The 14993-nt window shown below is 36.7% G+C and overlaps 1 protein-coding gene across 2 annotated transcripts; it reads left to right on the forward strand.

Annotated features, from left to right (window-relative positions):
• The first annotated feature begins 9388 nt into the window (after positions 1–9388).
• Positions 9389–14435, forward strand: LOC142551127 (glyoxysomal fatty acid beta-oxidation multifunctional protein MFP-a-like). 2 transcript variants are annotated; one of them, XM_075660184.1, is made up of 18 exons: positions 9389–9614; positions 10097–10168; positions 10248–10313; positions 10401–10457; positions 10569–10636; positions 10711–10792; positions 11192–11247; positions 11352–11654; positions 11734–11820; positions 12142–12316; positions 12410–12531; positions 12626–12789; positions 12857–13111; positions 13191–13312; positions 13425–13546; positions 13611–13774; positions 13846–13984; positions 14146–14435. In XM_075660184.1, the coding sequence occupies exons 1-18, from the start codon at positions 9515–9517 to the stop codon at positions 14179–14181; spliced, it is 2190 nt and encodes a 729-aa protein (XP_075516299.1). In that variant the 5' UTR covers positions 9389–9514; the 3' UTR covers positions 14182–14435. The 2 variants fall into 2 exon arrangements, with proteins under 2 accessions (XP_075516299.1, XP_075516300.1); XM_075660185.1 differs by having other exon boundaries at positions 13626–13774.
• The last annotated feature ends 558 nt before the right edge of the window (positions 14436–14993 follow it).

The raw sequence follows: 14993 nt of genomic DNA on the forward strand, positions 1-14993 counted from the left end.
ATGAAATCTGTGCAGAATTTTCGAAATATTGTTGTCTTATTTCGGTTTTTGCTTCATAAAATCATGAGTATGATGTTTTTTAAAAATACTAATATGGCTTGGTTGAAGAGTGAAATAAATATAGACATGCCTTGGTTCGTTTTGAAATAAAAACGAACGAAACGACGACGCGGCGCGGAGGAAACGGAGTGCTCTTTACTTTCTTGCTTCTACTTGATTTTCTCTCTTATTTTTCCCTAGCTCACTCTCGATTTTTACTCTGAATTCTCTCTGAATTTTGGTGCAAGGGAGAGGGGGAAATGGTTAGGAGAAATGAAGGGGAGTTGCAATATAAAAGGGATTTAAATGGCATGACCAAGTCTTGCTCTCTTTGAATTTGTTAGATGAGGACTTGGTTTGATATCCAAAAGATTTTTTTTTTGAGGGATAATTGAGGGCATGACCGATTCTTCCATGTCAAAACAAGGCAAGGATAATGATTGATTATTAATTAATGGTGATTAAAAATGAATGTGTTATCATTCTAAGAAATAATAAGGAAAGAGTCAAAGGTGGTGAGTTGCCAAAGAAATATTAAATCATCTATGAGGTGGCCCAAATTATGCTATTGAGTGGAGGGAAAATATTGCTTAGTTAGTGTATTTTCAATCTTTAGAGTCTTACATATCCATTAAATAATTTAGTGAATTAACACATTAATTATGGAACCTATATGAACTTATTTCCTTTTTACCTCAAGTTACTTAAATAATTCCTTAAACATTCTTTCACCTTAAATTAACTTATTATTTAGCTAAAATAAATTCTGAGAATGTTTCCTTAATAATAATTTTATCTCAAAACTCCAACTCCAGTCCGGCCTTACTTAATTAACTGAAAAGTTAACAATTAAACTACTGCATAAAATAATTAACTTTAAAGAAAAAAATTTAAATCCTCATGCATAAAGTCATTTTAATTTAAATAATAGTAATTATGCATGGCTTACACGTATTCTGATTTACGGATTCTACATTGAATTTTTTAGAACGTTTCTTGATCTTCCAGATCTACACGCTATTTTCCTTGAGAAAATTCTTGAGTTTTCTTTTCTTAACTAATTTCTTAATGGACGAGAGAATAAATAAAATGATTACAAGCGATTTGAAATTATTTTCTTTTGTAAAATTCAAGATGCTCGCGAACATTTATATTGTATAAATATAATATAATATGTTAAATTAATATATTTTGAACTTTCAATCATTTATCTTCAAACAATAATTTAAGTGCAAACTTTCAATAGCTCCCCACATCCCTTCTCAACTTTATTTTTACTCTCTATCCCTTCAATTCTTTGTTTTAACTCCCCAATATTTTAAAATTTCCAATCATACCCTCATCCTTTTATTTTAGTAATTGATTTTTCTTTTTAAATTAATGCCCATCATGCTTCCGTAAAATAAATTAAATCTTATACCTTTTTGACCGGAGTGCCCCCGGATTTTATCCACCGTATTTTACGAACTGCTCCTCACAGTCTAACCACACGATCACAACCGATGGTTACCGATGCAGATTCCTTCCGTAGCACTTGGCACAACTCTAATTCATTTCCTACCTTAGAGTGTATAGTAAAAGATAAAATTTAAAAAATAATACATGAGAGGGGCTAAGAGCAAAGATCTCTTTATTCAAACACAAAAAATTTATTAATACATAGCAACCTCCTGTAGAGGAGGAGAAACTTGTTTAGCTACTACTCACTACACACATATACTTGAAAGAAAATTATTACAAATGTTTTGAAGAAAAATGAAGAGGTTGATCGATGTCTTCATCTTCCTTATGCTTCCTTATTATAGAAGGCTTCTTCGGATTTGAAACTCGGACTTAAATCTTGATAAGCCTTTACAGCTTGCATATGGACCATGTAGTGGTTGAGTGGTCCCTTCTTGACCTGTCTTTTTCTATATTATTAATCTAGAAATTAACTTTTCATCTTTTTTTATCTCCCTGAGATACCATTGACGATGAGTATATAAGAGATCTGCGGTAATTTCATCTCCTTTTTCCTGGAAACGTTGGACTAGCCATTTTAGAGCATCCGCCTCTTTTCTCTTATAATTGATTCTTCTTTTCAAAACTTTCAGATATACACGGTACATCTTTAAGTGTTGATTTCGGTGTGTTTAACTGGTTCCATTTTCCTTTATTTATAGTGTAAGGTTTGGGTCCAGTTTTTCTTGTTATCTTTATTAGATTCCTTTTTTAAATAAAGTATCCAATGTTCATTTGTCTTTTACCACTCATTATTAGTGGTTCTTGTGTCTTTTTCCACTGATTATTGGTGGTCCTGTCCTTCCACTCACATGGTAGTGGTCCTGCTTTTCTTATTGGGATAGTCACATGTCTCCTTTAACTTTGTCGAGGAATCTTTGTCTTTCGGTGTCCTCGAGGAAATCGTGAATGTGGTCCATCCCCACTTGTGCTTGTGTCGGTAAAGTGTTTCCGATCAGATCTCGGTTTGAATCATTTACCTAATTTAGGTTCCTTCTGGTTTTGGCATTCAAGGCAGATGTTTTCTGACCATCTTCCTATATGTGTCATGTTACAAAATTTTCGGCGAGTCTCTTTACTGGCCGGCAGCTTGCTGCTCCACAAAAGATTTCTCTTTTTCTCGAATAAATCTTCTGCAAAACTTGTGGTTTTTCCTGTCATGGTGTTTAACAGGAATGATCCGTTCACTGAGTGATTATAAAATTTGAACGGGAACTTGACTTTGTTCATCTCAGTGAGACAGACCCATAAACCCCATGCTCTTGGTGTAGACATATCATCTTCACAAATTGAAGCAACCAGGGGTGTTTCTTCTGTTGGAGGGACCTTGATAAATTTTTGAACATTTGTATCCGGCCTCCATAATTTGATGAAATGAAAGGCTTCATGAGAACCTTTCCCTGCTGGTTCTGGTGCTGCACTGAAAAAGTATTGCTCCAAAACATCTCCTCTGGACAAATAATCATTATTTGCCCAAGTTTCATGAACAGCTTCCTGGATCCATTTTAGTAGTCCTGAAATTTCCGGAAAGCTTGGTGATGTAGTATAAACTGAGGCAAGAGCCCCGAATTCATACCATGTCTTGACCTCCTTTGGATATGAATTTGGTTTCATCCATACCCTGGGATATTTTCCTGAAACATCAACCCTGTTAGTAGCTGGGTTAATTCCAATTCTTGTTTTCAATTTCTCCCAATTCTGCTGATAAACCTGAAATGGAGAAATTGTTGCTTCGTTAGTACCAACCTTAGATTTGCCTTTGTCAATACGAGGCCTAAGGTTGATCTCTCCCTCTTCAATCCCCGAGGTGAAGGGTTGACTTGAAGACTCAAGATAAGGATCAGGAGTCTCAATTTTTTTTTCAGCCGACTCATCTGGTGATGATCCCGACTTAACACTTGTGCAAGGGGTATTTGAATCCCCCGCTATAGGTATAAGTCATGTACTCGAAAACTCTCCATTTGGGAAACCAATGGCTTCTCAATGCCTTGGAGGATAGGCCTTTGCATTACAGACCATAACTGAGTATATGCCTGTAAACAACCTGTAATTCGATCAGAGACAATTATCTTATCAGCTTGTTGTAGCTTTCCCACAACTTCTGCATTAACGGCCAACTTGTTGAACTCGGTTTGAAGCATTTCAAGGTGTTCCCTCAAATTCCTTTGCATCTTGATAATAGCATCATTGTCAATGCTGTCCATCTCTTGTTAAAAAATCTGCAAGAATATTTTCATGAGATTTTATTATCACAATATCAAAAATATAATTCTGACATAGTGCTTGACATCTTAATAATCTGTCTTTCTCAGGTTTAGATTCAATTTTATTCCTTAAGAAAGCTTTCACATGTGTATTATCAATTTTCAAAGTGAATTTCTTTGCAAGTAAGAATAATGGCCATTTTTCAAAAGCCCTTTTTACTGCATAAAATTCTTTTTCGTTGATATGCCATATGATGGCTTCTGCATCTGAGAATAACCCACTACAATATCTACATGGTTGTTCTCCATCTGGTGTGAGCTTAGTAAGAACTGCTGCCCACCAATGATCATTGGCATCGGTATACAATACCAGATCATCTTCGTCTTGAGGAATAGCCATTTTTGGAAGATTTTTACAAACCTTCTTTAAATGGATAAGTCCTTCTGTGTGTTCTTTTGTCCATATAAATCTTGCATCTTTTTTCAATAATGGACTGAACACCTTCCTGTGTTTTGCTAGGTTTTTGATAAACATCCCAGCAAAATTAACAACTCCTAAGAAACTTTGAAGTTGCTTCTTGTCTTTGAGATTTTCTGGAAAATTCTGCACCATTTACAGTATGTGTTCTTGCAGAATTATTCCTGACTCATCGATTTCAATTCCGAGGAATTCAATCTTCCTTGTAGCAATGACTGCTTTCTTTTCAGATAAAACCAGTCCTTCTTTCTTGCAAACATTAGAGAAAATCTCCAAATGTTTAACATGTTCATTCATATCTTTAGATGCTATTAAAATATCGTCAATGTAAATAAACATAAACTTAAAATAATCTTTGAAAAGATTATCCATCTTTCTTTGAAATATCTGGGGTGAATTGGCCAATCTCATTGGTAGTACTTCCCAAATATAATGTCCTTGAGATGTGGAGAAAGCTGTGAATTTTTTGCTTTCTTCCTGCATCCGAATTTGGTAAAATCCAGACTTACAATCGAATTTAGAGAATATCTTGGCGTTGCGTATACAACTAATCAAATGTTCTCTACTAGGTATAAAATACCCATCAAACTCCACAATCTTATTAATTTCTTGATAATTAATAACAAGTATGAGTTTTCCTCTTTTTATCTCACCATGATTTCTTACCAGAAAACCTGGACTGCTATATGGTGACATACCTGCTTTGATCAAACCAAGGTCCAAATATTCCTTGATTATAACCTGCATATCCCTTTGATCAATGATATTCATTGGGATAGGCTTGCAACGGACAAATTCATACTCTTTGTCTTTCTTGATCTTAAGGCAAGCTTTGAGTTGATTTCTGTCCCACCATGCCAAGGGATCTTCATTGTAGTTTTCTTTTATCCTCTTCTTGACATCTTCCAGTGATACCTTGGATTCAAACTCTACTTCATTCGTCAGTAGAGTTATCTTAAGAAATTCTATATCTTTTGGTTGGAGTTCCTTATCTGCTCTCAACTGGAGCATTGTTTCTTCAAACCGTCTTGAATCCTTCATTTTTGGGTTCAGAAGTTTTCCTGAATCACCACGCTTGCTGCGAAACTGGACTGACAATTTTCTATAAAATGCCTCTCGTAGTCTCTGGACTATGATTTTGTGATCACATGGTGTTGTGAACACTAATCGTCTATTCTCATTTTCTTGAGTATAGGACTTAAACATTTGTAGGAAATTATTTCCTAACAATATGTCAGCTCCTGTATCATGAAAATAAATTGTTGGTGTCTTTACCTTGTACCAAGGTGTTTGTCCAGCACCGTCAATCATGATTTCAGTCATCTTAATCCCTTTACATAGGATTAAGATTCTTCTGGAAAAATCTCTCCCAACAATCTTGAGTAATTCTTCTTCCAAATTATTTGAAAAAATTCCACGTTTTGCTGTGCAGATTCCATCCCCTGAATCAATATAAGCAGCAAAGTATTATGCCTTATATTGTTCATATAACATTCCTACTGGAATGTATATGGAAAATGGACTTGTGGTCATTGGATTTTCCATATTTTATCATCTGCCATAAACTCCATTCCATACTCTAGACGTTTCCAAGGTTTGTGTTTCTCGAGAAACTCTAGTCCAAGAATCAGTTGATCTGATTCTTTACCTTGAATTCCTTGGATATGGACTTCCAATTCTCCGATATTAATCAGTCCTTGATAAGTTCCTATCGTAGGTTGTTCCAAATAATATATGGTATTACAAGGAAATTGATTCCTTTTCTTCGTAATATCAAATACTATTTCTACTTCCTTCCACCCTTCTGGGCATCTAAGCTTTCCTATTGTAGAAAAACTTTTCAGCTCCTGTTGGGTTTCTATGACAGGCGTTTTTCCCTATCTGTAACTTGTAATTCTATCTCCTTGAAAAGATAGTCTTCTTGATTCCAATCTAAGACTTTGATTCCTTTGTAGAATCGGTTTGTCTTGAATTTGGATATCTGTTTCCTGTATTAAAAGAAACTCAATTCTTTCTGGATAAATTGCCTGAGCAACTTTTCCAAATATCTCTGATATTTCAATAAACTTGTTTCTAATAAACAATTCAGAATGATGTGTATTAGATAGAGCGTATGAAATCTGATAGGTAATAGAATATGGTCCATTACCTTCTTTCATCAACCTTTTTTCCTTGAAGTTCTGATGCAATGTCAAGGCTCGGCTGAAATCTCGATCTGCCAGGTTGTAGGCTATCCTTGGATAGATTTAGATTACTCCTACAATCTTTCCTGCACAGAGGTTTCCTGAGATTGTTCCCAGTACTGAATCTTGTAGATTCCCCATTCTGTTATCGCATATAGCAATATCAATAGGTGAATCTATTCCTTCTTTGAAAGTAGCCTTTATCATAATCTGGATTGCTCCGATATGAATCCAGGACATGGTCTTTGCTACTTCTATCTTGAGTTTTTGTAATTCCTGCTTAATTTCTTTGGAAGGAATTAGCTGCATCTCCATTCTATTTCCTGTAAGTTCCATCGGGATAACCATTTCCCTTCTAGAAACTTTATAGATTAGATGATGCTTTCTGTTTCTTAGACCAAGATTTCCTAAGAACTTTTCTATCTGTCCTGCAGAGAAACCTTGATATCTCTGTAGACTCGGATTTTCTCTCATGATTTTTGAACCATGTTATGTGATATTGTTGTCTGGCTGAAAAACCCAGACAGATCTTCATGTGTTTTGTGTCGAAACACCTCGTCTTCAGTCAGATTCCGATTCTGTTCCATCAGATTCTTCCTGACTTAAGACTTCTTCTTCTTCGTATATACTTTCATCTGAGGCGATGTCCTCAAATCGGTATACTTGAATAAGATTTTGGTAATAAACCGCTTCTTCAATATCCGGGGTAAGGATCGAAACATTTAATACCTCTCTTCTCATTTTCTGGACAGTTGGTTGAGATATGACATCTTGCTCCACATGTCCATCAATTACAGTCCTTGAAACTTTCATTAGCCCGAGTATGAGCTCTCCTGAAAGTTTTCTTCGTAGGTGTTCTTCCTGTGCTTCGAGATGTACTCGATGCTTGGGATGATATCCTACTTCTTGATGGTCCACTTCTTTGTCCAGATTTGTAAGATCTGGCTTTCTGTTTAGACCATACTGTTCTTGGTTTTCAAGAACTTCTTCCACTTCGGGCATAAGGATGAGTCCTGAAACTTTTTCTTTTATGCTTCTGTGGTTTACTTCCAATAATTGTTGGAAGATCATTTTCCTTACAACACAAAGGAGTTCTTTTGTTGATACCCCTTAATCGTTTGTAATTCTTTTGTAATGCCGCCATGTGACACCATTTTGCTAACTTTCCTTTGAGGAAAGAGGCTCTTCGTGCCAACGTATTTGGATTTCCAGGTACGTATTCCCTAATGAGCATTTCTCTCCAGGGACTCGGCATTTTTGCGAAGAAAAGCTGCATAGCTATATCTTCTTCGACTCCTGAATTACATATATATTTAGTGAATAACATAATGTATTCATACACCAAACAATATCATGTAATTCCAGACTATACAGAGCTTGAGTATATTTCTTCTTCTTCTCTGTATCTAGACTGTTGAAATAGTCTACCCCTATAAAGTGTGCTTTAAATAGGGTAGCCATTTTTCCAGCGATCTCACTAAGAGATTCACCAGCTAGGACTGACTCCTTCATGTCTAATGAAGTCATGTCCCAAGCAATTTTCACTGATCCCATAAGACTCATTTCCAAAAGTTTAATGAATCCTTCTTTGTTGATATCGAGTGTTCCTACTGCAATTCTCATAGCAGATGTCCAGTCATCTATGAGATCTTCTCTGTTTTTGAAGTCTAATACATCAAGGTTAAGCATAACCCCGTAAGGATATATCGTATCTAAAACAGTCTTCCCATAGGGTGTTTGGTGCAAGGGAATTTGATTTCTCCTTGTCCTCGTTCATGCTGGGTGTGATCCTCCACCAGTATGGAAATCAGCTTGAGATTCTCTCATGTTTAGATTCTGAGATCCCACACTTTTCCTTGGTGATTCTTGAGAAGATGACCAGGTTATAGCAGGTGGTGTTTCACCTACTGGTGTGTTCATCTTTAGATCTACTACTTTGAGATTTGCGAAAGATTCCGCAAGTTCTTGTAGATCCTCCAAACCAATCCTTTCTAAAGTTGTCATCAGATCAATTTCTTTTCTGAGACAGACTTGATTAGATTGATCATCTTTTCTTCTTCAGTCAAAGGTTTTGACACCACTCTGGCCTTCCCTTGTTGATGTAACAAAGGTTCAGTACCAAAGGATGGTGGCAACCAACCTCCTGAAGTTCGTCTACTAGAACTTGGTTGTTGTTCCAGTTTCTGAATTCTCGTTTGAATATCCTTTAACATTCCAATAATTTCTTCCTGGGTTTCAAGGATTTTCTCAACTCGTTGTGGTACAAAATATAGCATATTGCCATAATTTTGTACTGTCTTCTGAATTTCCCTAAGATCTGAAGAGAACTTAGAGGAATCTGGAACTATATCCAGAAACTTATTTGTTTGAATCATAAGTTTACCTGAGGGTGCAGTAGCTTCCCTTTCTGTTTCTGATATCTAACAATAGTTAGATGCACTTGTTTATATTCCAAAATATTGGAATATTCCTTGTAAATTATTTTTCTCGAACCGAAGTTCGGATTCATAATTTTTTTCAAAATTTTCCTTCTCATACAATTAGTTACTAATAATAATAAAATTTGTGTTTGAAATAAATCAACTATTCGCTCTGATACCATTTTGAAAGCGTGAGGATCAATTAAACTTAAAATAAGAATAAGGGTATTTTTGTCCATTTTAAGGTATTAGGGAGTTTACAGAAAGATTTTGAGGTGTAGGGAGTTTAAGTAAAGTTGAGTTTGGGTTCGGGGATCTATGAGCAATTTACCCATAATTTAAATAACTCTTCAACATATTTGAATTCATCACCAAAAATTTTAAAATGTTAGAGTTTTGAATCAAATTAAAAGTTGGGTATATCTAATTCAAACTCAATTCGGATTTTATATTTTTCGCTTTTATATATCGGTTAAATATGATTGATTTGTGATGGATAATCTCCAAATCCGAACCTGGGGAATATTAAATTGAAAATTGATAATTTTGTGGCCCATCCCCAAATACATTAAAACTCCAACATCAATGTTAACGCTGTGTTCACGACACCTCCTCCTCCTCCTCCTCCTAAATTGAATACATTTCAACTTGGACATTCCATTTTCTTCAAGAAAAATACTTTTACAGAAAATGAACAGCTCAAAGGGAAGAACGACACTTGATGTGGGAGCTGATGGGGTGGCCATCATCACCCTCCTCAATCCTCCCGTCAATTCTCTATCTTTTGATGGTATTATTTGTGAACTGCGATCTCACTGCAATTTTCAGACAAGTCTTGATTCTCCCACGCCCTCTCTTTTATTGGAATTGTCTTGTCTTTTTTTTCCTTTGATATTTTCTGCTTAAGGGTTCATTTTTCTTTCTTTCCTCACATGGGTTCTTTGTATTGTTCTAGTTCATTTGATCTTTGTTGTCCAAGGTTTTTATTTGATGTTTCTTATGTTTGTAGATTATTTTGTCTTAAAAAAAAACAAAAGTTTGGATCTTTAGTCTATACTATGGAATTTCTAATTTGAAATTTAAGAAAAGTATGACGTATTTCAAAAATTTTACGGATGAATAGAGTTCTTTAATTTTTTTCTACTACTCTAGGCGGCACTGGCAGGGAACGTGAGTTTGTGTGTGATCGCTGGTTGAGAAATTGGATCGCATTGAGCTCTTGATTTCCTAGTTCTGGGCAGTTGTTAACCGATCTTTATGTTATGCCTTTAGTGTTGGACAGCTTAAAAGAGAATTATGAACAGGCCTTGAGAAGGGATGATGTAAAGGCAATTGTTGTCACAGGTAAACATTCAGGAGATTTTGTTTGATGTTGAATACCATGGCTTACGGATTTAGGGAGCTTTATTTGTTACTTGAGCAGGTGCAAAAGGAAAATTTTCTGGTGGCTTTGATATAAGTGCATTTGGAAAAATTCATGATAAAAGTGGTATTATGTACTGTTTGTGTCTTGTTTTGGTTTTATTGCTTCGACGTCACTTCTGAGCTTGTGCTAGTTGTGTGTGTTTGATCACAGTGCGAACACCGAAGCCCGGTTTTGTATCTTTGGAGATTCTCAGCAATATTGTGGCAGGTATGTCGTTGAGATTTTTGACATTCTAACCATCCTGCTACATGCAAGAACATGGTCTATGTCTTCTGGTATTTTTAGCTGTTCTTTAACTGACTGTGACTTTACTTACAGCTGCAAAAAAACCCTCTGTGGCTGCCATTGATGGTCTTGCCTTGGGTGGAGGATTAGAAGTTGCAATGGTAAATTCTCCACTGTTTACGGTTCGTATAAGCATTCTTGTCGAATATTGATGACCATTTATGTCATTTTTCAGGCTTGTCATGCACGTGTATCTACTCCTAATGTTCAATTGGGATTACCTGAGTTGCAGCTTGGGATATTGCCTGGATTTGGAGGTATGGCATTATTTTTGTTGCATGTGCCTATTTGTGGGTTCTTTTCGGTTAGTAACATTTAAGAAGCTCGTACTTGTGGGAACTGTCATTGTTAAAAGGTATAATTTGGATAGCTAATTATCCACATGAGTAGCAAAAATATGGTGAAATCTACTTCCAGATATAGTTGAACTATATTCATTCAAACATGAAATTGAGAGTATCATTATTAAATCAAGCTTATTGTGCCAGATGTTCTGGCTAATGGATCTGAGTGGATACCAAAATGCTGATCATTGTAGAACCCTATACCCTCTGGTTGATCATGAGTCTGTTGTAAATAACGAGAGGCTGGAGCATTCAAATGAAGTTTCATGATGTTTTTATTTCACACAATCTTATTTTGAATTATTTTCTCAGGAACACAGGCACTGCCACGCCTTGTTGGCATAGCCAAGGCCCTTGAAATGATGTTGGTAAGCTTTCGTTTTTGTGAGTTACTGGGTTCAGTTGGTATTGTGGTTTTTAGCTTCGATGATATTGATTGACATCTAATATTATCCTATCTGTATTTGCATAGACATCAAAGCCTGTAAAAGGCGAGGATGCTTTAAGTTTAGGCCTTGTGGATGCAATAGCTTCACCTGATGAATTAGTGAATGTTGCTCGTCGATGGGCTCTTGACATTTTGGAGCTTAAAAAACCATGGATCAACACTTTTTACAAAACTGAAAAGTTGGAATCTTTACGTGAAGCCAGGGAAATATTCAATTTTGCCCGAGCTCAGACCCGTAAACAGGCTCCAAACCTCACGCACCCCCTAGTTTGCATTGACGTTATTGAGGAAGGCATAGTTGCTGGTGCTCATGCTGGGCTCTTGAAGGTTCATTTCCATTTCATCACTTAATAAATTTATATTAGTCCAACCTTGACCTGAGATGAATGAGCATCTATATTGGCAGGAAGCTCAAGAATTTCAAACTCTTGTCGAGTCGGATACTTGCAAGAGCTTGGTCCATATTTTCTTTGCCCAGCGTGGTACCACAAAGGTGGAGTGTGGTTTATAATATTAGAGCTAAAATTTGCATTCTATATCATAAATTCCTTGAAATAATTTTAGTTTATCGGGGTTCACAGTTTTCACTAAAATACATTCTTCAACACAGATTTATTGTGTTTCAGAGTTCATGATTATTAATGCCTATCATATGTGGCACAGATTACAAAATGTGTGTGAACAGAGTCAGTCTTTGAGTTCCATGTGTTCACAGGATTGTCTTGTTTATTTACTAAAATCTCTTTTGAATAGATATCAGCATTTAGCATTACCAAGCCAAGTTATTTATATTTCCCTTTCTGCTTACAAACAGGTTCCCGGGGTCACAGATAGTGGCTTGAAACCAAGGCAGATAAAGAAGGTTGCAATACTAGGTGGAGGGCTTATGGGCTCTGGAATAGCAACTTCATTGATTCTCAGTAATTTTCCAGTTATTTTGAAGGAAGTGAATGATAAATTCTTACAGGCTGGTATTGGTAGAGTAAAAGGTGAGACTGGACCAAGCTCTAGATATATTATCCAGCTTTGCTGATTATCACTCATTTATGTATACATTAATTTGACTGTTTTTGTGTTTTCAGCAAATTTGCAAAGCCGGGTCAAGAAAGGGGCAATGACCCAAGAGAAGTTTGAGAAAACTCTTTCTTTGCTGAAGGGTGCACTTGATTATGAAGACTTTAGAGATGTGGACATGGTTATAGAGGTGAACTAAGACATTATAAGAATTACTATCGGTTAAGACTATTGCCTTTTTTTGTCTGTATCTTATGTTTTCTTTTTGCCTGTCATTTGACTAGGCGGTCATCGAGAATGTTTCTTTGAAGCAGCAAATATTCTCTGATCTTGAAAAGTGTTGCCCTTCACATTGCATCCTCGCTAGCAATACTTCTACTATTGATCTAAATTTGATTGGGGAAAAGACCAAGTCCCAGGATCGTATCATTGGAGCTCACTTTTTCAGGTGAGAGTTGGCCTAATTTTTTAAATAATTCCCCATTGTACTGATGTGAGTTCCATAATTCCTGCAGTCCGGCCCATGTGATGCCGCTTTTAGAAATAGTTCGAACACAGAAAACATCTCCACAAGCAATTGTAGACTTGCTGGATGTTGGGAAGAAAATAAAGAAGACACCAGTTGTGGTCGGAAACTGCACTGGTTTTGCTGTCAACAGAATGTTCTTTCCTTACACTCAAGCTGCTTTCTTACTTGTAGACCGTGGTGCAGATGTCTACAAGATTGATAGAGCCATCGCGAAATTTGGAATGCCAATGGGTCCATTCAGGTAACGTGTTGCATGGCACTACATAGCTTGATAGCGTAATGCAATGATGGCTTAATGGTTTGGATAATGTTGGCCTTAGATTGTGTGACCTTGTTGGATTTGGAGTTGCCGTTGCTACTGGGGGACAATTTGTTTTGAATTTTCCTGAAAGGACGTACAAGTCGATGCTGATTCCACTCATGCAAGAGGATAAGAGGGCAGGTACATCTTCCTTTTCATCGAATACCAATCAACCATTAAATGCTTTTCAGTTTTCAGATTTTAAGAAACAATGAGAGTCTTGTTTTGTGAATTTACAATGTTTTTCTTTTAGGTGAAATGACTCGAAAAGGGTTCTATATATATGACGAGAAGCGCAAAGCTGCTCCAGATCCGGAGCTCAAGAAGTGCATTGAGAAGGCTAGAGAGATATCCGGTGTCAGCATCGACCCAAAGGTGGTTCTCTCATCTCAGCTCCTGAATATAAACTGAGTGCTTATTTTGACATCTAAACCTGTAGATTGAATTTGCACAGTTAACAAACTTGCCAGATAAAGATATAATCGAGATGATATTCTTTCCTGTGGTGAATGAGGCCTGTCGAGTACTGGACGAAGGAATTGCAGTCAAGGCTGCTGATCTCGACATATCTGCCGTCATGGGGATGGGTTTTCCTCCTTACAGGTCTGCTCACCACCTTATGGTTTACACATCACCTAGGTTTTTGCATAACCCTTCTTGTTACTCATGAACAGAGGAGGTATCTTGTTTTGGGCCGATACACTCGGATCAAAATACATCTCTTCAAGACTGGAGGAGTGGTTGAACTCATATGGAGGATTTTTCAAGCCCTGCTCCTATTTGGCCGGACGAGCCGCAAAGGGAGCTCCCTTGGTGAGAATTCTCATGTCTTATGATGATGTGATGCTTTTATCATCCTCCACCTCGTTATGGCCCCCAAAATCATGATTGCATATGCAGTCTAGTTTTGATTCTTGTATCCATTTCACGTTGTCATTACATCTAGTACTGAAAAGTTTGGTCTGTTCATGCAGAGTTATACTTTTGATCCAGTGAAGTCGCGCTTGTAAGGTTGATTTACGGGCCTAGGATTGATGCATATGATTCGCTATTGTGGGCATCGAGTTTTTTAAATTTCTCTGCTACCTTCGTGTTGTCTTATGCTTTAAAATATGTATCTTGTGATGGAAACAGACGAGAAGAGCTAAATAAACGGCACTGAGAATGAACTCAATTTATCATCATTATCATCTATTTTTTGCATTTCCATGGAGTTGTTTGGATTTGAATGGCTTCGAGAATTCAAACAATATATTTATGAATATTTTCACTCGCATGATATAACAGAGGCCCTCGTGTATTCTTTAGCGACACATGTAAGCCAAAGATTCTTTCTTGCTTTCTTTGACTGTGTGATGTGCTGCGTTTGGTAACCGCCACATCAAGTTGGTTTATATACAGGGGAGTAAGCGTGCTTCTACAAATCAATTATTAATAAAACCTGTGTAGGTATATACTACTAACACTCCCCCCTCAAGCTTGGTGTGGATGTGAACATCAAGCTTGAAGTATTATAGACAACAAACTGAAAGCATTGCATGCTGATATCAATGTGGACAGTGTGCCTCTCAAGGTTGATGTAGATCACAAATTCCTAGAAGTCCAAGCAAATAAGCATGTTGAGCTCTTCCTAAACTCTTCGTGAAAATATCCCCGCTGGTGGGTAAGAACATATCGAGTACAGATGAAGCCTTCCTTGATTTTTTCACGGACCAAGTGACAGTCGATCTCTATATGTTTTGTCCTTTCATGATACACAGGGTTAGCACCAATGTGGATAGCAGCCATATTATCACAAAATAATGTCGTAGGACGTTGAATA

Source organism: Primulina tabacum, chromosome 7 (assembly GCF_025594145.1).
Source record: "Primulina tabacum isolate GXHZ01 chromosome 7, ASM2559414v2, whole genome shotgun sequence".
In the NCBI taxonomy this organism is placed as follows: Eukaryota; Viridiplantae; Streptophyta; class Magnoliopsida; order Lamiales; family Gesneriaceae; genus Primulina; species Primulina tabacum.